This window comes from Peromyscus maniculatus, chromosome 4, assembly GCF_049852395.1.
Source record: "Peromyscus maniculatus bairdii isolate BWxNUB_F1_BW_parent chromosome 4, HU_Pman_BW_mat_3.1, whole genome shotgun sequence".
Taxonomy (NCBI): Eukaryota; Metazoa; Chordata; class Mammalia; order Rodentia; family Cricetidae; genus Peromyscus; species Peromyscus maniculatus.
Window position 1 is genome coordinate 68,701,801 of NC_134855.1, and position 25,907 is coordinate 68,727,707.

The window sequence follows — 25,907 nt, forward strand, 5'->3', positions numbered from 1 at the left end:
ATAAAGACAATCACAATCACTCAACCGAGACTCCCTTTCCAGGTGACTCTAGGTCACAGCTTGTTGACAACTAATGCTAACTAGGTCTGCATATTTCAGAATTTTCTTCTTTTGAAGATTACATAAGGGCTGCAGAGATGGCTCAGAGGTTAAGAGCACTGGCTGCTCTTCCAAAGGTCCTGAGTTCAATTCCCAGCAACCACATGGCAACTCACAACCATCTATAATAGAATTGGATGCCCTCTTCTGGCATGCAGAGCACTATACACAAAATATAAATAAATAAAATTTTGAAAAAAGATTACATAATACAGCATATAATTTTTCTTATCCATTTAAACACTGATATGCATGCTTGAGTTGCTTCTGTGTTTTAATTCTATTAAACAATGCTACTATGAACACAGGTATCAATTCTCCTAAGCACATACTGAGGAGTGAAGTGGCTAGACCATATAATTCTAAATGACAGGGCTTCTCTGTGTAGCTCTGGCTGTTCTGGAACGCGATCTGTACACCCAGCTGGCCTCGAACTCAGAGATCCACCTCATGTGCTACCACTGCCTGGTTCTAAATTCCATTAAGGACTATATAACTGTATATTCCCACTAATTCTTCAAAGGAGTCCTCACCAATTCTTTTCATTATCTGCCTTTTTTTCTTGTTTGTTGTTATTTAGCACTTTTGTTTTGATTTATTCCCAAGGTAGCCAGACTGAGTGAAAACAGTTGAGGATGACCTTCAACTCCAGATCTTTTTGTTTTTTGAGACAGGGTTTCTCTGTGTTGTTTTCATGCCTGTCCTGGATCTTCGCTCTATAGACTAGGCTGGCCTTGAACTCACAGAGACCCACCTGCCTCTGCCTCCCAGTGTTAGTATTAAAGGCGTGTGCCACCACTGCCTGGCTCAACTCCAGAGACCTTATCAAGATCTTATTTTACCAAGGGATGATGGGGCTACAGGCAGACAGGCGCCAACCAGATTAGTTCTTTGTTTTCTTTGATATTTATTTCTATTTTAAGTTTTGCCTATGCACTGTGTGCATGCAGAGCCAATGAGGGGGGTTACAGTGAGCTGCCTTGTGGAATGAAATCTGGGTTTCCTGAGCAGTCAGTGCTTTTAACCACTGAACCATCTCCAGGCACCATACATTTTTCTCTAGCCAGATTTCCTTTTTGAGGATTGTCTCACTATATTGTTCAAGCCAGTCTAAAACTCAGTTATCATCCTTCCAAGTGCTGGATTACTGGTACTTTGCTGTTTGTTTTTTTTTTTTTTTTAAACATTTAAGTTTTTTTTTAAGCTGTATTTTTTATTTTTTTATTTTTTTGAATGCCGTTTATTGGAGGGAGGAGGTCTTGAATACAGGCTTACAGCACAATAAGAGAACCCCAGAGGGCAGAAGTTTGCTACAGATGTTTTCCAATCTTGCATCTAAACTGTTAATGCCCATTATGCAGGATTCACAGATAAGGAACTTCCCTTAAGATTTCAGGAGGGTGGAACCCGGCAGGGACTTAGCATAGGCAGGACATCAAGGTCAGCAAGCAAGGCAACAGCTATTAAAGAATCTGTCCCTGAGCTTGAAAAAAATCTTAGAAATTTTGAGTGAAATGTCTTGTTTTTCAAATAAAGCTGTTTACACTAACAAGGCACCTTAGGATGGGCCTACCAAACCTCAGGTTAGGGTTGGTCACCAGAGAGTCCAAGTACTTATCACTGCAAAGTTCAGCCCACCCTTGTAAAAGAGATGTTGGTCAGAGAGGAAGTTCCATAACAAGCTTAAAAACATTTTCAATGGCATTTATTTGTTCTTCTCTTCCGGGTGAAATACCTGTGAGGCATATGTGTGTAAGTCAGAGGATAACTTGTGGGAGTCAGTTCTTTTCTCCTACTATGTGGGTCCCCAGGATCACCCTTGGCAGCAAGTACCAACCATTCTTAAAAACTCTTAAATCAGGGCCGGGTGGTGGTGGCCCACGCCTTTAATCCCAGCACTCGGGAGGCAGAGCCAGGCGGATCTCTGTGAGTTCGAGGCCAGCCTGGGCTACCAAGTGAGCTCCAGGAAAGGTGCAAAGCTACACAGAGAAACCCTGTCTCGAAAAACCAAAAAAAAAAAAAAAAAAAACTCTTAAATCAGATTTGATGGCTTTCCAATTTATTCAGTACCAATTGAAATGCTACTATAATAAGGTCAAAATGGCTCTGAGTAATAACATTTGCAGTACAGCAAGTGTGCAGACTTTAGATTAGAATTCAACACCCAGAACTCACAAAGGTAGGACAGGACTGACTCCACCTACTCACTATGACATGAATACACCCAACAATTAATTGTTTAAAAAAGACAAGGAGGCAACAATGGAAATAAGTGAAAACATGTGATATTGTAATCAGAACTTCGGGCTGAGAAATGGCTCAATGGGTTAAAATTTGTACTATGCAAGTATGAGGACCTGACTTCACATTCCTAGTACTCATGTAAAAGCCAGGCAATCCAGAAAGCTTCTCTGACCCATCACTGGGGGTGTAGACACAGGTAGAATGTTGCAAAGCTTGCTGGCCAGCCAGTCTAGCCAGAGCAGCAAGCTCCAGGTTTGATGAGAGACTTTGTCTCAAAATATAATATGGTAGCCTGGCAGTGGTGGTGGTGCTCTCCTTTAATCCCAGCACTCGGGAGGCAGAACCAGGCGGATCTCTGTGAGTTCAAGGCCAGTCTGGTCTATAGAGTAAGATCCAGGACAGGCACCAAAACTACAGAGAAACCCTGTCTCAAAAAACCATTATTTATACATATAAATATCTTTATAAAATATGGTAATAGAAGACACCTGATTTTAACTTCAGGTGTACATGCCTTCATGCACATGTGTACGCCTTCATGCAAGTGTATATACAAGTGCAGGCTCATGTGTACACACACACACACACACACACACACACACACCCCTCCCCCCCACACACACTCAGAATTTCTGCTGGAAAAATTAGACATAATCTCTAGAAATATAACAGCCATTATGTTTATACACTAAGCAACACACCGATCAAATACATGGAGCAAAAATCCCTCGAGGGATAGTGAGATGGCTCAGTGGGTAAGGGTGTTTGCAACCAGGCCTGATGACATGAGTGAGACCCCTGTCACCCTCATGGTGGAGAGAACCTTCCCACAAGTTGTTCTCCGGCCTTCACACATAAACACACAAACTCGTGCACAAATACACTAATAAGAGATAGAGTAAAGGTAAACATAATAATAAATCCCTAAGGTTATTTAAAACAGAGTATCTAATTTTTTTTTTTTTTTTTTTTTTTTTTTTTTTGAGACAGGTTCTCACTATAGAATTCACTCTGAAGACCAGGCTGGTCTTGAACTCAAAGATCCGCCAGCCTCTGCCTCCCAAGTGCTGGGATTAAAGGTGTGTGACACTACCCTGGTCTTAAATATCTGCTCTTAATATCATCTTAAATTACCTTTAAATGACTGGCAATACTAATGGGGGAAGGAGCTGAAAGTCCTTAAGATTAGAAAGACTATAAAATGGTGTTTTTTTTTTTTTTTTTTTTTTTTTTTTGGTTTTTCGAGACAGGGTTTCTCTTTGTAGCTTTGCGCCTTTTCCTGGAACTCACTTGGTAGCCCAGGCTGGCCTCGAACTCAGAGATCCGCCTGGCTCTGCCTCCCGAGTGCTGGGATTAAAGGCGTGCGCCACCACCGCCCGGCTGTAAAATGGTTTTTTAACTCTGCATTTTATTCAAATATATGTGAACCAAAGTGGAAGCAACATTTAAATTGTAATTCTGTTATGACTTCTATTAATTCTTGACTTAGACATTTACTTTTACTAACAATACATGACCATTGCGTTGTTTTTCAAAGTAGTAGTGATTCACACTCATCCCTTCTCTTGTGACGAAAGACATAAAGGACACCATTAGAAGAAATTGCCTGTGCAGCCTACACTAGCCTTCAGAAGACTTCCCTAATAAGTTGGTCCACATGAACTCTACAATTAAAAAGAGAGTTATTTAAAATGAATTTGAAATAATTTAATGACTTACAAACCTTTAAAAGATTTAAACTCAGGCTTTAGTGGTTGGGTATGGTGGTTCACACCTATAATCCCAGTATTCAGGAGGCAGAGTAAGAGGTTCAGGAGTTCAAGGTCATCCCCAGCTAGAAGGCCAGCCTAGGCAGTATAAAATCCCTGTCTCAAATCCAACAACAGCAAAAAGATAAAAATAAAAAGTACTATTTGGCTGAGCGTGATGTTGCAGGCCAACAATGGGGAGGCAGAGGCAAGAGGACTGGTCTTGCAGTTCAATGCTATCCTGGTCTACAATAGTGAGTGCCAAGTCAGCCAGATATAATACATAATGAGACCCTGTCTCAAAATGCACAGGCCCTTACAGAGGTATTATCAGTTAGGAATACAGCTCTGTAGACTAACCTAGCAGTAGACTGAGCAAATTGCTAGGTTAAATCTGTATGTGTGTCTGTGTATAAATACATACATGTAGTATGTATGTATATATACATAATTAATCAAGAGGATTCCAAGAGCCAGACATGGTGGCATATGCTTCATAATCTCAGAATTTATGACTCTGGGGATGGAGGAGCAGTAATTCAAAGCCAACCAAGGCTACATAGCTGGACCCTGTTTCAACTCTCCCAACCTAGGCCTGGTGACAGCCTGGGTCGGTATTCCCAGCTACTGAGGAGGCTGAGGCAGGAGAATAACAAACCCAGGAGCGAGCGACGTAATACCGTTCACTGGGGAGCGAGAAAAGGGGGCAAAACGAAATGTTAAGGTTGAATTGAGCAGATTGACTGGGACCTAAGTGACTGACTGGGGAATTGAAAACTGACATGTGTTAGTAATGAGCCCACCAAGGTACTTAGCCACTTACCCAGAGATTTATTTAATGAGAATGGGTCTCAGGTTTCCACCGGTCGTTCCACTGCCAGTAAGAAGACTGTCGTGAACTTTGGGTCCCTTTTTCACTAGTCAACAGTCACCCTCACCTACACGCGGAGTACATATTTGGCACTGAAATTTTTTTTTTTGATTGAATGAAAACCTACCTTACTCATCTTGGTCACCCCCGAGAACCCTACAAATGATCCCCAACAGACCTTCTTGACTTAACCCCAAGAACTAAGAAAGTAGCAAGGAAGTTTCGGGGGCTTTCGGCAACGGTTGGGACCTCTCAAGAACCAACAGGGTCTACACCAACCCAACTCCCCGTGGAAAACTTAGTAAGGGGGCTAGGGAGCTGAACCTCGCCTGGTCAGCTTGGGCGTCCACAAGGAGGTAGCCAAGAGGACGCAGATCAGTGACCTCCCGCTCGGGGGCGCTGAAAGGCCCGGGGGTAATTACCCCCCGAAGTGAGTACCTGGGAAGCTACGGCACAGAGAGTGGCTCCGGGCTCTCATTCCGGAGGCCGGGGCCTGCAGCCGGCCAACCGCACCTCCCGGCTGAGGGTTCCGCGCTCCGGGGCGGTACTGACAGCACGGGTCGCAGAGAGATACCTCACGCTTCACGAGGCTCCTGGCTCCAGGAACGGAGCAAATGGTCGGACCGACGTCGACTGGTGAATTTCCTCGGAGCTTCTCCTTCACGCGTCAAGCGATCTCTCCCGCCCTAAGCCAGCCACCAGTCGCTCCCCGGCGCCGCCATCCTTCGTGTTTGTTTTCATCCGCTTCGGTGCAGGCGGTGGGGAGAGACAGCGCTCCGTGGGAAATGCAGCTGGGAAACTTCAGTTGCACTTTCGCTACACCGCAGCCGCCCTATTGAGTCCTCCGGTCGCTCAGGGTCACCATGAAAGTTGGTTTCCCTCCGCAAATAAATCTTCTGCTCAATTTTAAAGCCCGTTGAGAGAAGAGGAAAGGGTACGGGAGGAGACTTTGGGAGCGCGAGACCCTGTGGGCTTCGTGCGGAATGTTCGGCCGCGAAGCGCGGGCCGCGGCGGACGCGGGGCGGAGGACGCGGCGTGGGGCGGGCGCTGACGCGGAGGGGGCGGCGCCGCTGTTGCGCACCGTGGCGGCCTGTGCTCCGCGGCGGGTGCCGGAGGAGGGCCTTGCCGGGCAGGGAGGGCGGAGTGTGCTGGCGGGAACCCGGCTGCTGCGGCGGCGAGGCCGTGACCCGCCGGCTGCCGTGTCCGAGCGGGCCGACTCTGGTATTTGGCTTTTTTGAGACAAGGTCTCGCTGTGTAACGCAGGTTAGCCTAGAAGGTACTGTAGCTCTCCGGAACTCGCGGCCACGCTCCCGCCCCAGCTTCCAGATGCTAACATTGCAGTTCGCGCTGGGCCAGGCTTGGGAGTTTGTTTTGTTGGCTTTTTTTCCCCTCTTGACTGGCTCTTGTAGTCCAGGCTTGCCTCGAACTCATCCTCTTGCCTCCACCTCCCACGTACTGGAATTACAACGAGCTATCATGCCTGGGTTGGGTATCTTTTTATTTGCACAACTTTTAAAGGAATAAACTTTTTATTTTTTTTAAAGTTATGTTTATGTATTGGAGGAGGGGCGTGCTATGGCAAGGATGTAGAGGTCAGAGGACAAGTTAACAGACAGTTCTTTCCTTCCACCGTGTGAGTCTCAGGAATCCAGTTCATTTCACCAGACTCGTAGCCAACCCCTGTGCTCTCTCGGTCCTCAGTAATATTTTGAAGGCGGGTTGTAAAAGTGGCCCCGGCATTCCAAACCTGTTTCTCTCAAGGTCTTCCTCCTTCCCCTCTGGCTAGTCTTCCTTTCTAGCCTTCAGCCTCGGGATTTGGACCTCGAGATAAAGAGAAAGCCTATTATAGGAGACGGTGTAGGTCCCCGGGCAAGGTTATGGACTTTTTTCTTCTTTCTTCCTAGCTTCCTAGTTAGACCGGTTTGAGCACTCCCACATCTTATAAGGTGGAGCCACAGGGCTTTGGAAAACAAACCTCCATGACTAATCCTCGCAGTGTTTATAACTTGTAAGCTGCTTCATGGCTACCATAGACCTCTTTTACCTTGTGAATAGTTGCACCATCTCCTCCATTAATCTTTTGCTGTTCTCAGTTGGAATGCCAGGCATTAAGTGAGCCACTGACATGAAACTCCCATTGTCTGCAAATCAGACCAAATTTGCCATGTATTGGTGAGTTAGTGGAGAAAAATTCAGAATTAAAAAATGAATTACTGCAAAGATATTACAGGTTTTGAGTCGGTTGGTATGGTTTTGTAGGTTTCTAGTTCTTTTTTGTTTTGTTTTGTTCTGTAGTTTTTCAAGACTGGGTTTCTCTGTGTAGCCTTGGCTGTCCTGGAACTCACTCTGTAGACCAGGCTGGCCTCAAACTCAGAGATCCATCTGCCTCTGCCTCCCAAGTGCTGGGATTAAAGGTGTGTGACACCACCACCCAGCTCTAATTGTTTTTTCTTTTAATTACTTTACAGAAAGAAGATTATAAATGTCAGAGCCATTTAACCGATGGTTTAGCTGGTGAATTCTAACACTTCCTCCTTGTGCCAAGCTCTTCATTGGGAAATTTTCAGAAAAACAGAAGTGTATATCCACATTGGCTATGGCTATACCAATAACAGTGCTTGACTGTGATCTCTTGCTGTATGGCAGAGGTCATCGGACCTTGGACCGTTTTAAACTAGATGATGTGACTGATGAATATTTGATGTCCATGTATGGATTTCCCCGACAATTCATTTACTACTTAGTGGAACTCTTGGGGGCAAGTCTTTCCCGACCTACTCAGCGATCTAGGGCTATTAGCCCAGAGACACAGATCCTGGCGGCGTTGGGCTTTTATACCTCAGGTTCCTTCCAGACTCGGATGGGAGATGCAATTGGAATTAGTCAAGCCTCTATGAGCCGATGTGTTGCCAATGTCACTGAAGCCCTTGTGGAGAGGGCCTCACAGTTGATTCACTTTCCAGCTGACGAAGCTGCAGTACAGTCTCTAAAGGATGAATTCTATGGGTTGGCAGGGATGCCGGGGGTGATAGGGCTCCTTGACTGTATCCACGTGGCAATCAAGGCACCAAATGCTGAAGACCTCTCTTACGTGAACCGCAAGGGCCTGCACTCTTTGAACTGCCTGGTGGTGTGTGACATCAGAGGGGCACTAATGACTGTGGAGACAAGCTGGCCAGGTAGCCTCCAGGACTGTGCCGTCCTACAGCAGTCGTCTCTAAGCAGTCAGTTTGAAACCGGGATGTACAAAGATAGCTGGCTGCTGGGTAAGTTTGCAAGTGTAAGTCTGGAGTTTATACCCACAGGAAAGTGATGCTGTAGAGTGGGTGGAACCTAAGATCCTATGGCCGTCCTCTGTCCTCTCACGTGCTCTGTGAAACCTCAGGTGAGGACTCTCTGAGCCTTCATTGTTTCCTCTCATTATTACTACTTCTTAGAGAAGACTTTTTGAGACAAGGACTCCTTATGTAGCCCTGGCTAGCCTGGAAGTTGCTGTGTAGACAGGCTGGCGTTGAACTCAGACACTCACTTTCCTTTGCCTGCCATGTGCTGGGATTAAGGTGTATATCACCACATCCTCATAGTTTCTTTTTTGTTTTGTTTTTTCAAGGCGAGGTTTCTCTGTGTAGCTTTGCTCCTTTCAGGAGGAGGAGAGGCAGGAAGATCAGAAGTTCAAGGTGATCCTCGGCTAAATAGGGAGTTTGAGGCCAGCTTGTGATACTTGATCCCCTGTCTCAAAAACTAAACAAGAGGGCTGAAGAGATGGCTCAGAGATTAAGAGCACTTCCTGCTCTTCCAGAGGATCAGAATTCATTTCTCAACACCCACATTGGGTGGACAGCTCACAATTGTCTGTAACTCCAGCTCTGGAGATTGCATGACTTCTTCTGGTCCCAGAAAATACTTGAACCCGCATAGGTACACACTTAAATGCTCAGAACTTGTTAATTAGAGAACAGCCGGTAGGGGCAATAATCGCTAGCATCTGTAAAATGGTGACTAGAAAACCAGGCAATAATGCCTATTGTGAGGACTGGGTAATACATTTCCAAGTTTACTCTGTTTTGTTTTTTGTTTTTTTTTTTTCCAGACAGGGTTTCTCTGTGTAGCTTTGCGCCTTTCCTGGAACTTGCTTTGGAGAGCAGGCTGGCCTCGAACTCACAGAGATCCGCCTGCCTCTGCCTCCCGAGTGCTGGGACTAAAGGCGTGTGCCACCACCGCCCGGCCCAAGTTTACTCTGTAGTAGCAACAAAGTACACATGTGAAATACTGCTGCTGTTGGTGACTGTTGCCGTGGTATCTACATGAAAATGATAGTAGACAGCTCACAGGCATGTTTGTGTGGCTGACACGGTGTCATTTGGAGCCCTCTTGCCTCTGTCCTCCAGTGCCACTGTATCCAGCTAACATTTTAAAAAGTGTTTTTTTCCAAGACACAGGATTTCTCTGTGTAACCCTGGCTGTCCTGCAACTCGATTCGTAGACTAGGCTAGCCTCTAACTCACAGAGATCTTCTGCCTCTGCTTCCCAAGTGCTGGGATCAGAGGCGTGTACCACCACTACCCAGCTAAATTTTTTTAATCACATTTATTTATTTAGTATGGGACAGGGGCATGACTGCCGTGGCAATGTATAGAGGTCAGAGGACAATTTGCCGGAACCAGTTCTCTTCTTCCACCATGTGGGTTCCAGGGATTGAGCTCAAGTCTTCAGGATTGGTGGCAAGTGCCTTTACAGGATAAATCATCTTGCCACCCCCCCTTTTTTTGGGGGGAGGGGGCATGGTCTCATGTAGCCACAGCAGCTCAGGCTGGCTGAGGTAGAATTTTTATTATAAGAACTTGCTTCTTGGGGCTGGAGAGATGGCTCAGTGGTTAAGAGCACTGCTGCCCTTCCAGAGGACCTGGGTTCAGTTCCCAGCACCCACATGTGGCTCACAACTGTCTTCTGTAACTCCTGTTGGAGGGGATCTGAGGATCTGACACCCTCTTATAGATATACATGAAGGCAAAACACCAATGTACATAAAACAAAAAAATAAATTAATTAAAAAACAAAAAACTTGCTTCTTGCCAGGCAGTGGTGGCTCACACCTTTTAGTCCTAGCACTAGGGAGGCAGAGGCAGGTGGATCTCTGTGAGTTCCAGGACAGCCAGGACTACACAGAGAAACCCTGTCTCAAAACCAAAACAAAATAACAACAGCAAAAGAAATTGCTTCTCCATTCTGCTCATATCTGCTGAGTCTTATTTAAAAGGCTGACTCAATGATCTGAGTGGGACAAGAATTCATTCGTCATCAAGCGGTGTAAACCAAAGTGACTGTTCAGCTGTGAAGAATACTGTTAGTAACAAGGAAACCCTTGAGCCTGGAAGCTGTATCCATTTGAGCTTTACTCTTTTTATTTATTTTATTTTTATTTTATCTGTATGGGTGTTTTGTATGTCTGTGCACCTTGTGTGTGCCTGGTGCCTGGAGAGACCAGAAGACAGTGTTGGATAGTCTGGAACTGGAGTTACAGATGGTTGTGAGCAGCCATGCTGGGGACTGAACTCAGGTCATCTAGAAGAGCAGCCAGTGCTCTTTACTAAGCTGTCTCTTTAGCTCCTTAAGCCTTACCCTTAGATAAGCAACAGGACAAAGGTTATCTTATGCACAACATCTTAGGTTTTGTTTGTTTGTTTGGGTTTTTCCAGACAGGGTTTCTCCCTGTAACCCTGGCTGTCTAGGATCTCACTCTGTAGGCCAGGCTGGCCTTGAACTCACAGAGATTCGCCTGCCTCTGCCTCCTGAGTGCTGGGATTAAAGGCGTGCGCCACCATGCCCAGCACGATGTGTTGTGTTTAGGGTGGAATTAGAGGTGAGCATGGTGGCTCCTGCCTGTAGTGTCAACTAGTGCAGAGATTGAGGCAGAAGGGATCACTTGAGCCCAGGAGTTCTAACCTGGACAGAGAGGAAAGAGCCGGGCATAGCAGCACATACCTGTAATAAAGCACTTGGGAGATTAAGCAGGAAGATGAAGAGTTCAAGACCAGCTTCTGCTACTTATTAAGGTCATGGCCAACCATAGGGTACAGAGAATGACCTATAAAAACCATGCTTTCAGTTTTGTTTTTATTTATTATTTATTTTTATATATTTATTTGTAAAGATTTATTTATTTATTATGTATACAACATTCTGCCTCCAAGTATGCTTGCATGCCAGAAGAGGGCACCAGATCTCATTACAGATGGTTGTGAGCCACCATGTGCTTGCTGGGAATTCAACTCAGGACCTCTGGAAGAACAGCCAGTGCTCTTAACCACTGAGCCATCCCTCCAGCTCCAGCTTTCAGTTTTGAATGAGTGAGTTCCTTAAGTATATGGCAAACAAAAGTAAAAGAATAAATAGCAAGTGATAGATAGACTGTGTGTGTGTGTGTGTGTGTGTGTGTGTGTGTGTGTGTGTGTGTGTGTGTGAGAGAGAGAGAGAGAGAGAGAGAGAGAGAGAGAGATATCATCAAATCAGGGGCTTACGGACATCCAGTAGAAAGTGACTGAATGTCCATATGTCAGCTGACTTCCTGATTGCATTTCTCTGTGGATGAGCTTTCCATGCTGAACTTCCCTCCAGCTTGGCTTTCTTACTGTTGGCACCTTTTTTTTAATATGGATTTTTTTGTTTGTTTGTTTTTTCGAGACAGGGTTTCTCTGTGTAGCTTTGCGCCTTTCCTGGATCTCGCTCTGTAGACCAGGCTAGCCTCGAACTCACAGAGATCAGCCTGGCTCTGCCTCCCAAGTGCTGGGATTAAAGGCGTGTGCCACCACTGCCCAGCGGATTTTTTTTTTTTTATTAAGTCAAAAATATAAAATTTAGATACCAGTCTTAACTTGTCTATATCCACACTTTTTTTTTCAGAAGAGGAAAGTAATCTGAAGCATTTATTTAAATCTTCTGTTTATACCTTTGTAACTGGTATTTATATCTTCAATCGTTTTCTTTTTTATGCAGAATGTCATTTACTGAAGGAAGGAGGAGGTCTTAAATACAGGCTTACAGCACAATGGGAGAACCCCGGAGGGCAGAAGTCCACTACAGATGTTTTACAATCTTGCATCTAAGCTGTTAATGCCCATTATTCAGGATACACAGACAAGGAACTTCCCTTAAGCATTCAGGAGGGTGGAACCTGGCAGAGAATTAGCATAGGGAGGATATCAAGGTCAAGGTCAGCAAGCAAGGCAACAGTTACCCAAAACTACGGCCATACCACCCTGAACCCGCCCAATCTCGTCTGTTGGCACCTTTTTATCCTGGACTAAATAATAGTAAAATCTGTTGACATGGTTCACCTTCTAGCTGTTCCAAGAACAAGATGTTTTTACTTATGAGCTGTTTTGCTGTGCTTTTCTCTCCTGGAAGGCAGCCCATCCCCAGACAGGGAGCTTTAAAAAACAGTAAGACAGGGCCTGGGGAGATGGCTCAGAGATTAAAAGCATTGGCTGTTCTTCCAGAGGTCATGAGTTCAGTTCCCAGCAACCACATGGTGACTCCTAACCATCAATAGTGAGATCTGGTGCCATCTTCTGGAATTCAGGCATACATGCAGGCAGAACACTGTAAACATAATAAATAAATACATCCTAAAACAAACAAGCAAACAAACAAAAAAAAACCAATGAGACAAATGTGCTTGAGCCCGAACTTGGGGGAGGAACCCTCCATTCTAGAGCGAGTTTTTCCGTGAGCTTAAACAGCATATGATAATTTGCCAGTATAATGTACATTACACTAGGTTACATGAGATCCTGTAACCTAAAAAAGAAAAGAAAAGAAAGGAAGGAAGGAAGGAAGGAAGAAAGGAAGAAAGGAAGAAAGAGAAAGAAGAAGAAGAACCATGTATGAAGGATGTAAGATGCTGAGGCAGGGTTGTGAGTTCAAGACAGCATTAACCTTGTGGTGAGAACTTATGGGGGGGATTATCAGGTGCTGAAATACATCCCTATTGGTGGAAAATCACTAATCGTATCTGTACAGTATGTGCTCAAAGTGAGATGCTTAACATGAGCAGATGCTCAGGAACTACCTGTCTCTAATGTTTAAATTTTCCATTAAAGAGAAGCCTCCCCAGTTCCAGTGGGCAGACTGCTGGCACACTGATGAGCTCCCAGCTTCTGATTTTTCTCAGTTACACATATCATTTTTCCATGCAACACCTACTGGTACTTTTTATTTTTCTCTTGACAGGATTTCAATATGTCTTCCAGTCTGCCCTCAAACTGGCCTTGAACTCATAATCCACCAGCCTCAGCCTCCTTGAATGCTAGTATTACATGAAAACTCAAGGCCAGCCAGGGAAACAGGAGACCCTGCTTTAACAAAAGTTAAATAATATCAATGTTTTTTTTTACAAAAGAGGAAATTGAGAGGAGGCACAGAATATTTAAGCTCTTTTTTTTTTTTTTTTTGGTGGTGGTGTTTGAGACAGGCATCTCACTGTTTCCCAGACTGGCTGCAGGAGCCGGATCCTCTTGGCTCATCTTGGGGTAGCTGGGATTACAGGTGCATACCGTCACACTCCACTTTAAGTTCCTTTTAAACCATCCCTTCCTGCTCTCCTTCTTGGCTGTCCCTGTAAGTGTATTACCTAAACTCCGTCTCTAAACACACCCCTTCTCTAAACAGGTCAGCTGAGTTCTTACTTCTTCAGCTCTTAGGCTAGTGCTGTTAAGCAGCTTTGGGTAAGATCTCCCAGAATGTCTTATGGGTGACTGAATGATCGCATAAGCATTTATAATCCGTTCCCCATCTGATCCTAATCCCCTCATGAGTATCTGTATTCCAGTGATGCTTGAGTTATAATCAGTTAATGAGTATGGAGCTTGTTTTATTTATTTTTTTATTGTTATTTTGTGTGTATGATGTCTAAGTGTTGAGTGCATACATTCCTTAGCATTCCTGTGAAGGTCAGAAAACTTTGTGGAATTGGTTCTCTCTTTCTACCTTTATATGAGTTCCAGGGGTTGAATTCAGGTTGTCAGGCTCATGTGACAAGTGCTTTACCCACTGAGCCATCCTGTCCAGCTCTTGGCTTTTTTTGGAGTGGCGGGAGGAGAGAAAAGGTCTTACTCTGAGCCCAAAAGTGCTGCTCACCTATTACTGTCCCTACTACATAGTAGATGTTCAGTATGTCACAGGTGTTATTGTTAAGTCTGTCACAAGTGTTTCTCTCATTATTGTTTGTAATATCCTTTTAAAACATTTTTATATATGTGGAGATCAGAGGACAGTTTGCAGGAGTTAGTTCTCTTCTTTCACGCATGGGTTCCAGGAATCAAACCTGGGTCCTCAGGCTTTTTAGTTCTATCCAGCACCTCTAGGGTCCAGCATCATTTCTTCCCCCAGCTCTGTTTTCTGTCCTGGCTGGCCTCAAACTTGTCTCAAAAGTGCTAGGTTATATGTGTATACCATCATAGCCTGCTCTACATCCATTTTAAAAAATGTAGACTTTAGAAAGAGTGAATTTAGTTCAAAGAAGAAAGGAGTTGGTATGTCTGTAATACCACATTTGAGAGGTGGAGACAAGTATCACAAGTTCAGGGGCCTGATGTGCATGAGACCCTAGATTCAAAACAAAAGTGGTAGGGAGAAAGCCAGATGAGGTAGCTCATGCCTATAGTCCCAGCACTTAGAAGGCCGAGGCAGGAGGATTATGTGAATTTAAGGTCAGTTTGAGCTACATAGGAGTTTTAGGTCTACAGAATGAGACTGTCTCAAACAAGGAAACCAACTAAATATAAACTTTACATTTTTGTGAGACATCTCAGTTATTTTCAGCTAATCCAGTCTTAGAAACATAAGCTCCTAAATGAAAGAAGTCTTTTATTATTTTTAGAACACTGGCCATCTCTGTCTTAACGGTCTGACTGTTTATTGAACTAAATGGTGGATTAGGAGTACAGTGCTTACTTTGGTACTCAGGGCCCAGTGTCTGATTGGGACTTATAAAAAGTTGCACCGAGCTGGGCATAGTAGCTTATGCCTTAAATCCTAGCACTCAGGTGGCTCTGTGAGTTTGAGGCCACCCAGGTCTACAGAGTGAGTTCCAGTACAGACAGGGCTGTGTAATGAGACCCAGTCTGGAAAAAAAAGAAGTCGTATCTCTGCGTGAGCTGCTTTGTTTGTCTGAGGTGGTGAGTCAGGACAATTAAACATTAGAGAAACCTTGTGCTGCTGCACTAGGACTTTGCTCCCCATTTCTGTTTGCTTTTCTTAGGACTTCCCAGGATCCTGTAATAAGGAAGTCACTTAAGGGAAATGCCTTCAGTATTATTTGAATCTACTTCTGATTTCTTCTCATTATTACTGTTTACATCATCAGATTTGTGTTCCTCCAGCACCTTTGTCACAAAAGTGTGATTATGTGATTGCAGTATCCAAGGACGCAGCCCCTGAGCTCTGACGGCTGCTGCAGACACAGGGCTTACTCTTCTCAGCACTGGGAGGATAAATCATTGTGAAATGCTATGAAATCCCTACCTAGGTCATGCTTTCAGACATGAACGTTAATAGTAAAATTAGAAATTTTCTTCGTGAGTGTTTTTAGATCTCCTGTTAGAATTTATTTTTCTCTTGAACTCTTTAGAGATTGTGTAAATATGGTATCCTGTTTGAATTTTTGGGGGGGATAGTGGTGGTTGGTTTGTTTGAGACAGGGTCTCACCATATAGACCAGGCTGGCATCAAACTCACAGAAATCTGCCTGACTCTGCCTCTTGAGTGCTGGAATTAAAGATATATGCCACCACATTTGACCCTTTATCATTAGGTTACCATGAGGTTATCCTCAGCTGCCTAGCAAGGTCCAGGCCAGCCTGGGCTACGTGAAACTATCTCAAGAAAAAGAAAAGTAAATAAAAAAAAAAAAAAAAAAAGACAAGGAATTCTGAGGGCTATCGCTCTAGCACAGAGGCAGAACCCTTCTCCAATGTGTGGAAGGCCCTGAGTTCTCCCCCAGCATGGCTAAAAAATATAACACCAAGAAAGAAAGAGCCAAGGGTCTGAGTCCTGTGTTTCTACTTCCTTCAGATGATTTCAGATTCGATCTCCTTAGCTATCAGCTTTTCCCCCCATTGGTTTTGGTCAAGGAGACTGCCAGCCAACACTGCCTGATGCTTCTAACAGTGATAAACTTTATTGTTTTTGAGATGGACTTTCACTGTATAGACCAGGCTGGTCTCACTGGTCATCCTCCTGCCTCAGACTCCCAAGTGCGGTATTACTGGTTTGTGCCACCTGTACTGGGCTTGGTTTGTAGCCTTGACATTCATCTCCTGCCGTCACCACTACCATGGGGGAAGGGGAGGGAGGGTTGAAGAACTGTGGGCTCCAAGGAAGGGGGAAAGGAGCCAGTCAGTAGTAGTTCATGCCTTCTGTTTAAATTACTTAGTTTTAGTTGAGGAGTATGAGAGTTTGCCTGCATATATGTATGTATAGTATGTGTGTGTCCCTGGTATACTCGGAGGCCAAAAACTGTTGTTGATTTCCCAGGAACTGGAGTTACAGATCGTTGTAAGCCACAGGTAGGTGCTGGGAATTAAATCCAGGTCCTCTGCAAGAACAGCACTTATGCTGGGCGGTGGTGGCGCACACCTTTGATCCCAGCACTCGGGAGGCAGAGGCAGGCGGATCTCTGTGAGTTCAAGGCCAGCCTGGTCTACAGAGTGAGTTCCAGGACAGGCCCCAAAGACAGACAGAGAAACCCTGTCTCACCCACCCACCCACCCCCAAAAAAGAGCAGCACATAGTCTTAACCTCAGCCATCTCTTTAGCCCCTCTCCTCTACTTTCTTATGACAGCATTTTTCTGTTGGTTATTATGGTATGACATGCTTTGGCTCCAAAGGCTGTTGTATTTTCCTCTCCTTCCTTACTGTATTTCCAAATTTAACTGTTTGTTCTGAGAGACAAAGTCTCATATGTAGTTCAGACTGGCCTGGAACTTGAGGTAGTCCTCCTGTCTCAACATCTTGAGCACTGAGATTACCACATCCTGTCTGAATTTCACTTCTTGTTTATAATCCATTCACAGTCACATTCTCTTTGGCCTTTCATTCAGGTGACAGCGCCTTCTTTCTCCGAACCTGGCTCATGACTCCACTTCATATTCCTGAAACTCCAGCAGAGTATCGCTATAATAGGGCCCATTCTGCAACTCACAGCGTGATTGAGAAGACTTTGCGAACGCTGTGCTCTAGGTTCCGGTGCCTGGACGGATCGAAGGGAGCACTGCAGTACTCACCAGAGAAATCCAGCCACATCATCTTGGCTTGTTGTGTCCTTCACAACATTTCCCTGGAACACGGGATGGACGTTTGGTCCTCTCCAGTCACTGGACCCATTGAACAGCCACCTGAGGGCGAGCATGAGCAAATGGAGTCCCTGGACTTAGAGGCTGACCGAATCCGGCAGGAGCTGATGCTCACTCATTTTAGTTAGTGTGGAAGGTAGAGGAAAGAGGGAGACTTCCCCCCTTACCAGCTCATCACCAAGTTCTGTCATCAGTGTGACTGAATGTGCACACTTGTCGTCAATTAACTCTGAATGTTTTAGAAGGACGGGGGTGGGGGGTGGGGGTGCATTCCAGCCCTTGCAAATGTGTCCAAACCAAGACAATGTTTCCTAATGTGCAGTGAACTCCAGGCTGTGCACCACTCTTGACAAAGTTCACTGGTGGCAACAGTAAAATCATAGTAAAGGAGGAAACAGCACATAACCAGAGCATTTTATTGTTTCAATTATCTGGAAATCTCAAATGAAAACAGTGTTTGTCCTGATTGCTTTCTCTCTCTCTCCCTTCCTTCCCTCCCTCTTTCCTTCTTTCCTTCCTTCCTGGCTTTTTTTGTTTGAGACGGTTTTTCCATATAGCACAGGATGTCCTGGTGCTTGCTGTGTAGCCCAGGTTGGACTGGCCCTTGTAACAGTCTTCCTCCTTCAGCCTCCCAGGTGCTGGGATCACAGGTTTAAGTCATCATGCCTAGTACCCTGGTTCTTTGTTTCTCTCCTTTGCTGTCTACATAGGCAAATAGAAAGAATGAATTTAGTTGAGGAATGATCTTCTAATATAAGTGAGCACTTGCCTAGCATGTGTGTGTGAAGTATTGATCCCTAGAACTGAAAGAAAGAAAAGAAAGAGAAAGGAACTGCTAGTCTGCATTTGCAGGGTTGATTTGAAGACGACATTAAGGACAGTGGGAAGCCACCATCTAAGCGTGCCCTCACTGACTTGACTATGATTTGGATCTAGTTCCTAGAGGGAGCATCAGAACTCCAGTCTCCTAGTTCATCCTTGAGTTAGAGGCTAAGTGGTGGTAAGGACTGAGTCAGCTTAAAGAAGGTAATTCAAATACAGATAAAATACCACGTTTAGAGCTGGAGAGATGGCTCAGAGGCTAAGAGCACTGGCTGCTCTTCCAGAGGTCCTGAGTTCAATTCCCAGCAACCACATGATGGCTCACAACCATCTGTAATGAGATCTGGTGCCCTCTTCTGGCCTGCAGGCATACATACAGGCAGAACATTGTATACATAATAAATAAATAAATCTTTAAAAAAAAATACCACGTTTATACTTACAGAGGAGCTAAAGACCCTTGCAGTGCAATGAACAAGAGATTCCCACACATTTACAAAACTCATATCTAACTAGACTACATTTCTTTTTTATAGCACTTAACGAGAAATAGCACCACTTGCTGGGCAGTGGTGGCACATGTCTTTAATCCCAGCACTTGGGAGGCAGAGGCAGGTGGATCTCTGTGAGTTTGAGGCCAGCCTGGTCTACAGAGCGAGTTCCAGGACAGGCCCCAAAGCTACACAAAGAAACCCTTGAAAACAACAACAACAACAAAATAGCACTTATTTTGTGTGTGTGTGTGTGTGTGTGTGTGTGTGTTACATGGTGCATGTGTGAAGGTCAGAGGACAACTTGTGGGGGTCACTTCTTTCCTTCTACCGTGCGAGTCCTAGAGATTAAACTCATATCAGGCTTGGCAGCAAGCATCTTTACCTGCTGATATATCTTGCTGGCCTGACATTTCTCCCCCCCACCCCACCCTTTTTTTTTTTTTTTTTCATGAGACAGGGTTTTCTGTATAACAGTCCTAGCTCACCTGGATCATGCTCTGTAGACTAGGTTGGCCACGAACTCATAGAGATCTACCTGCCTCTGCCTCCCGAGTACTGGGATTAAAGGCATGCACCACCACGCCTGCCTTTGTTTCATTTATTTATTTAATTGCTGGGAAATCAAACCCAGATTTGCATTTCTCTGATGACTAAGGATGTTGAGCATTTCCTTAAACATCTTTCAGCCATTTGAGATTCTTCTTTTGAGAATTCTGTTTAGCTCTATAGCCCATTTTTTAATTGGATTGTTCAGTATTTTGGTGTCTAGTTTCTTTAGTTCTTTACTTTGGAGATCAGTCCTCTGTCAGATGTGGGGTTCGTGAAGATCTTTTCCCAATCTGTAGGCTGTCTTTTTGTCTTATTGACTGTGTCCTTTGCCCTACAAATGCCTCTCAGTTTCAGGAGGTCCCATTTATTAATTGTTGCTCTCAGTGTCTGTGCTACTGGTGTTATATTTAGGAAGTGATCTCCTGTACCAATGTGTTCAAGAGTACTTCCTACTTTCTCTTCTATCAAGTTCAGTGTGACTGGATTTATGTTGAGGTCTTTGATCCTCTTGGACTTGAGTTTTGTGCATGGTGACAGATATGGATCTATTTGTAATCTTCTACATGTTGACATCCAGTTATGCCAGCACCATTTGTTGAAGATACTTTCTTTTTTCCATTGTATAGTTTTGGCTCCTTTGTCAAAAGTCAGGTGTTCATATGTGTGTGGATTAATGTCAGGATCTTCAGTTTGATTCCAATGTTCCATAGCATGATCACACAATTTTCCCCCCTTTTTAATATGGCGATGACATTGAATTTCAAAGTGTTTTCTGCATGGTAGGCAAGTAGTCTACCTCTAAACTATATCCTTAGCTCACTTTTCTTCATTTTATTACTTTGTTGCTTAAGCTAACCTTGAAGTCACTAGCCTAGACAGGCCTTGAACTTGTAATCCTCCTGCCTCAGACTCCTGAGTAGCTAGGATTACAGACCTATGCCACCAGACTTGCCTTGGTTATTTTTCTTATGTCTATGGTATGAGAATATTTTTGTAGTCTATTTTGGAATTCTTTGTACAGAGGACAATTCTGGGGAGAAAAAAGGTCATGGTGGCTCATGCTTGTAATCCCAGCACTCAGGAGGCTGAGATGATTATATTGTGATTTCAAAGCCGACCTGTACATAGTGTGTCCCAGGCTAGCCTGGGCCACTGTGGGAGCCCCATCTTTAAAAAGCAGAAATACAAAACATGGCTTGAAATAAACTCTGGAGTTAGACTTTAAAATATTATATGCAGAGTGATAGACAGAACTTCCCAGGAAATAAATAATCCCCTAACAAGTCTTGTTCTAAAATTTCACTGTTGTAAAAATAACCTGATAGGGATAATAGAAGTGTGAATTAGGTTCACACATCAGTGTCTTTGCTGGGACTAAAAAGAGATTTTCCTGAGGATTGTCTTGTTCCCAGCTTCTCAGCCTCTCATCATGTGACACCTCTGAATTGGCCTCTTGGATCATTTTCTACCTGCCTTTGGCGGTGTTAATCTGGTGATTTCAAAGTGAACAGCTGATGACAGAGGAAATGTGGAAATAAATTGAGGGTGACTCATCTTTAAGATTAAAAACAATTATGGATTATTATCTGCTGTTTATTTGCATCCCAAATGCTATTTCTCATCCTTATCTTCCAGGAGACTGAATTCTCCGAGTACAAGGAGGTCCTGGAGGTGGGAGGGTGGATAGTTGATGGGAAACTAGTTTTGAGCATTATACAGTGAAGACTTTGTTATATTTTGTTCTTCCTACATTTTTTTCTATTTAGTTTGAGATAAGATCTCATTGTGCAGCCGTGGCTAATCTGGTACTGACTGTTTAGCTCAGGGTGGACTCAAATTCAGTGATCTTCCTGCTGTAGCCTCCCAAGTACAGGAATAACAGGCATGTGCCACAGCACCGGCTCTGGTTTTGCTTTTTCTTTTTGTTTTTGAGTCTGACTATCTAACCTCATCTGACCTAGAACTCACTCTGTAGACCAAACTGGACTTGAACTCAGAAATCCACCTGCCTCTCTGCCTCTGGAGTGCTGGGATTAAAAGCCATACATACCCAGCCACCTATTTGTTTTGGTTTGGGTTTTTTGAGACAGGGTTTCTCTGTGTAGCTCTGGTTGTCCTGGATCAGCTCTAGATCAGGCTGACCTCAAATTCAGAGATCCCCCTGCCTCTGCCTTCGGAGGGCTGGGATTAAAGACATGCACCACCACGCCTGCCTTTGTTTCATTTATTTATTTACTGCTGGGAAATCAAACCCAGAACCTAGCAATATTAAGCAAGCACTCCACTTGGGGCTACAACTTCATACTCTGCAAAACTTAACAAAAGCTTGTTTTGTCTCCCTCAAAAGGTATGTAGCCTATATCGTCCTCAAACTTGCTTGCCACCACCTGCCTCAGCTTTCTAAGTGCTGGGAAAAAGAAAAGAAACTGAAAGATATTAATCCTGTGTGTGTCCACATCCTTAGGGCCGGTATTATTTTCTAGATTCTACCAAGATTTTACAGAATTACATGTGTAAGAGATGACAGACTCAAAATTAACATTCTCCAGTCCGATTTTCCTTGTTTAGTCTTTCTAAATTCTTTCCGTGTGATTGACAGTGATAAGGTCTATTTTTAGGGCAACGAACTATCCTGGTTTGCTCAGGGCTGTCACGATTTTAGCACTGAAAGTCCTGTGTCCAGCTGATCATTATAACAGGAAGAAACTCAGGGGCGATCATCACCCTACCACCTGCAGGGGAATATCTTCAGAAGGAGAACCTACTAGAATACAGCAGTCAACGACCAGCCCAGTAATGAGCTGTTGAGTGTTCATGCCAGCCTGGAGAAGGACAGCAGCATACCCCAGGTCGATCTCGACTTCTGCTCACCAGCTTTCTAGTTAAGAGTTCTTCTCCAGTGTGAGAAGAATCCTAGAGGTTTGAGGACTTTAACTCCGATCTCTGTTGTTCATTCTGACCAGACCAACTCTGTAAGAACAAGCAGTCATTTATTGTCAAGTTGAAGGTTAATTCCACTCTCAGAAAGACTTCTCCAAAGGAAGTTGATAGAATTGCTGGTGGATGAAGCTATTCTTTTTATTTTCTTCTCCTCCTTTTTTTTTTTTTTTTTTGCTCTGGGCATAGAAGAAAGCTTATGCATACCAAGCAACCACTATACCACTAAGCAACATTTTAGTTCACAAATCATGTTTCCCATAGTCTCATCAAGTAGTCTAGCCTCAGTTTTTCAAGTATCTCCCTTTGCAGATGATAATTTTACATGTATGTGTAAAACTACAGCTGTTTTTTCTCAAAGTGTCTGCAGAGGGCTCTGTATAACTCTGTTGGTAGAGTGCTTTCCTAAGATGTACAAAGCTCTGGGCTCAGGTCCTAGCACTCTATGAAACTGGTCATATAGTACTTGGGAGGTAGAGGAGGTTCAGGGGTTCAAGGTCAGCCTTGAGTACATAGCCAGTCTGGAATTCACAAGACCCTATCTCCAAAATTTCCAGATTTTGTTTTTTGAGTCAGGGTTTCTCTGTGTAGCTTTGGTGCCTATTCTGGATCTCGCTGTGTAGACCAGGCTGGCCTTGAATCCAGAGATCCACCTGCCTCTGCCTCCCCATTAAAGGCGTGTGCCACCACCACCCGGCTAAAATTTCCAAATTTTAAAAAACTGAAAACTTCTTGGACTCTCAAAATTCTTTTCTTTTTTTCTAAACTCTTCAAATTCTTCCACTCTTGAGAGTAGTATCTTTAGCTATCTTTCACTGTGTCAAGATTTTAAAATACTGTAGTTGTTTGGGTCATATTTGAATAAAGATTCTAGATCTAGACTCCACACCCCAAGAGCCTCCCTTCTCAGGAAGCTTCTCCAAAACCTGAGAGGACAACAGACCCAATACATGATCCTAGCCTAGCCTAGTTTGGCAAACCAACAAGTGTGAGGTTATTTACAAGAACGTGGGCAGCTATGGCATTGAACAAGTCTTTCCCCCTCACCTAACAATCGTTAAAATAATTAATTGCTAATATATCTCCAGTGACAGGCTCGGGGCTGTTTGCTGTCTTTCCACTGGCTGTTGAAAGGGTTAGAGAGAGCAATGTACCTTGCGGGGCTTGGGGGGATGTACATAGGATACTTTGAGGAAATAATATCCCTTTTCCAGGGCAAGCTTATGTTCTCACCCACTTAGTAAGCTGTTGTTTTGGCTTTGAAGCCTTCCAGAGACTCACAACCACTGAATTTGTACTCTGGCTCTACACAATTCTTGCCACATTTGTTTTTGGGTAGCTTCTTATCCTAGTTACATTTCTCTTGCTTTGATAAAACACCATCATCAAAAGTAACTTGGGGAGGAAAAGGTTTATTTCAGCCTACACTTCGAAACACCATCCATCATCTAAGTAACTCAGGGCAGGAACCTGATGGCAAGAACTGAAATAAAGGCCATGAAGGAAGGCTTGGCTGCTCAGCTTGTGTGGTAGTTCAAATGTAACTGGCCCCCTTAAGCTCACAGGGAGTGGCACTATTATGAGGTGTGGCTTTGTTGGAGTAGGTATGGCCTTGTTGGAAGAAGTGTCACTGAGGATGCATGCTGTGGGATGATTGTTCTGTACACTGTGAATATGTATTACTCTCATTGGTTAATAATAAAGCTGTTTGGCCTATAGCAAGGCAGGATAAAGTTAAGCAGGACAATCAAACTGAGGACTGGAGCCGGGCTGAGGTGGTGCATGCCTTTAATCCCAGCACTTGGGAGGCAGAGCCAGGCAGATCTCTGTGAGTTCGAGGTCAGCCTGGTCTACAGAGCAAGATACAGGACAGGCACCAAAACTACACAGAGAAATGCTATCTTGGGGGGAAAAAAAAAAACAAAAAAACAAAAAACAAAAAAACAAACCGAGGACTGGGACAAAGAAGAGGATGAGCAAACTGTCCAATAAGCAAGATGCCAGAGGACCGGTAAAGCCATGGGGCCACATGGCAATACATAGACAAATACAAATGGGTTAATTTAAAAGTAAGAGCTAGTTAATAATAAGCCTGATCTATTGGCCAAGCCTTTTATGATTAATATAAACTTTTGTGTGTTTATTTGGGACTGGGCAGTCAGGACAGAAAAAACTCTGGCTCCTTTTACAGAGGCAGGCTTTGAGGTCTCATATATGCTCAAGCCATGCCCAGTGACTTAGACCACTTCCTGTTGCCTACTGATCAAGATGTAGCAGCATTCTCCGCTCCAGCACCTTGTCTGCCTGCACACCCCCATGTCCCACCATGATGGTAATGGACTAAACCACTGAAACTGTAAGCCATCCCATTAAATGTTTCCTTTATAAGAATTACTGTGGTCATGGTGTCTCTTCACAGCAATAAAAGCCTTAACCAAGACAGCCTGCTTCTTTCTTTCTTTTTTGGGGGTGTTTTTTTGTTTTGTTTTGTTTTTTTGTTTTTTTTGAGACAGGGTTTCTCTGTGTCAAGTCTTGGCTGTCCTGAAACTTGCTCTATAGACCAGGCTGGCCTCGAACTCACAGATGGCCTGGCTCTGCCTCCTGGGTGCTGGGGTTAAAGGCGTGCTCTGCCATTGCCTGGCTCAATAGCCTGCTCTCTTGTACCACCCCGACCACCTGCTCAGGGGTAGCACTGCCTGTAATGGGCTAGACCCTCCCAATCAATCATTATGGAATGGCTCTTGTCTACAGGCCAGTTTTATAGAGGCATTTTCCTCAATTAAAGATCCTCTTTCCAGATAATTCGAGCTTGTGTCAATTTGACAAAAAACTAAGCAGGACACCCTTCCATCAGGATTTTCTTTCTTTTTTTTTTTTTTTCAGCATCTCTGGATTACTTCAGCACTTCATGAATACAATTTACATTCCAGTATAAATCATTCAGCCACTGAAGTATTTCCTACTCTATAAAGATCATGTCCTAGCCACAGGGCTCAGCAAAGCCACTGAAGCCCTATTCCCTGCCGAATTAGCCTCTCTTTCTCCATCCTCCCTCTCTCTTCTTGGTGTAGTGTGCTTTTCTATTGTTGTAATAAACAGCATGACCAAAAATGACCTGGGAAAGGATTTATTTTATCTTACATGTTACACTCTATCATCCAGGGAAGGCAAGGCAGGAACTCGGAGCAGAGGCCACGGAGGAATGCCCCTTCCTGGCTTGTGCCTCTGGCTCAGTCAGATGTTCTGTACAACTCCATGTAACTCCAGCTCCAGGGGATCCAGCACCTCTGCCTTCTTTGTGTGCCTGTACTCATGTGCACATATCCATACTCGGCACTCACACATAACTGAGAAAGAACAATCAATCTTCAAAACAGAGGACCAAAACTCAGTTCCCAGCATCTACATCAGGAGGCTCAGAGTCATCCATAACTACAGCTCCAGGGGATTTCAAGCTCTTTTTCTGACCTCCTTGGGCACCTACAAGCATGTGGTGTACACGTACATATACACTAAAATAAATCATTAAAAAAGTCTTCCCCGATGCAGGCAGTTTAGATGCAGAATAGTTCCTGATTACATTGAGCCGTCGTCTGCATGCTGAATCATAATTTTCTTTTCCTCTGTATCAAATGTTGGACCTCACAGGGATTTTCTATTACTTCTGACCCTGCCCCCCACTGTCCAGTTCTTCCTATTGCTTCCTAAGCTTTCTAAGTCAGGTCCTAGACGAGATCCTTTATCACAATCTATTTTGTACTCTTGCCCTTTTTTAAGAAACAGAAAACTGAT

At 44.1% G+C, this 25,907-nt stretch overlaps 2 protein-coding genes across 53 annotated transcripts in view; one reads left to right on the forward strand and one right to left on the reverse strand.

Moving 5' to 3' along the window:
• The window catches only part of Atg13 (autophagy related 13), a 41,740-nt gene extending 35,724 nt beyond the window's left edge, over positions 1 to 6,016 (reverse strand). For 8 of the 50 annotated variants that reach the window (XM_076570024.1, XM_076570010.1, XM_042275714.2 and 5 more), the window contains exon 1: positions 5,401 to 5,842. The gene's annotated coding sequence lies outside the window, so the exon portion shown is untranslated. Of the gene's footprint in view, positions 1 to 4,914; positions 5,030 to 5,400 lie in introns of all 50 variants that reach the window. The other 42 variants (XM_076570025.1, XM_076570001.1, XM_076570020.1 and 39 more) reach the window with 25 other exon arrangements.
• A 3-nt stretch (positions 6,017 to 6,019) lies between these two features.
• Harbi1 (harbinger transposase derived 1) lies at positions 6,020 to 17,718 on the forward strand. Of its 3 annotated transcripts, none has more exons than XM_042275718.2 (3): positions 6,020 to 6,238; positions 7,431 to 8,228; positions 17,062 to 17,718. In XM_042275718.2, exons 2-3 carry the CDS (start codon positions 7,559 to 7,561, stop codon positions 17,439 to 17,441), a joined length of 1,050 nt encoding a protein of 349 aa, XP_042131652.1. In that variant the 5' UTR covers positions 6,020 to 6,238; positions 7,431 to 7,558; the 3' UTR covers positions 17,442 to 17,718. The 3 variants fall into 3 exon arrangements, with proteins under 3 accessions (XP_042131652.1, XP_076426147.1, XP_076426148.1); XM_076570032.1 differs by having other exon boundaries at positions 6,074 to 6,225; XM_076570033.1 differs by having other exon boundaries at positions 6,103 to 6,183.
• The last annotated feature ends 8,189 nt before the right edge of the window (positions 17,719 to 25,907 follow it).

Excerpts from the sequence above, each read along its gene's own strand:
- Harbi1 (XM_042275718.2), top strand. The coding sequence starts at position 7,559 with ATGGCTATACCAATAACAGTGCTTGACTGTGATCTCTTGCTGTATGGC. Across the intron at positions 8,229-17,061 it reads CAAAGATAGCTGGCTGCTGG|GTGACAGCGCCTTCTTTCTC; the intron begins GTAAGTTTGCAA and ends CCTTTCATTCAG.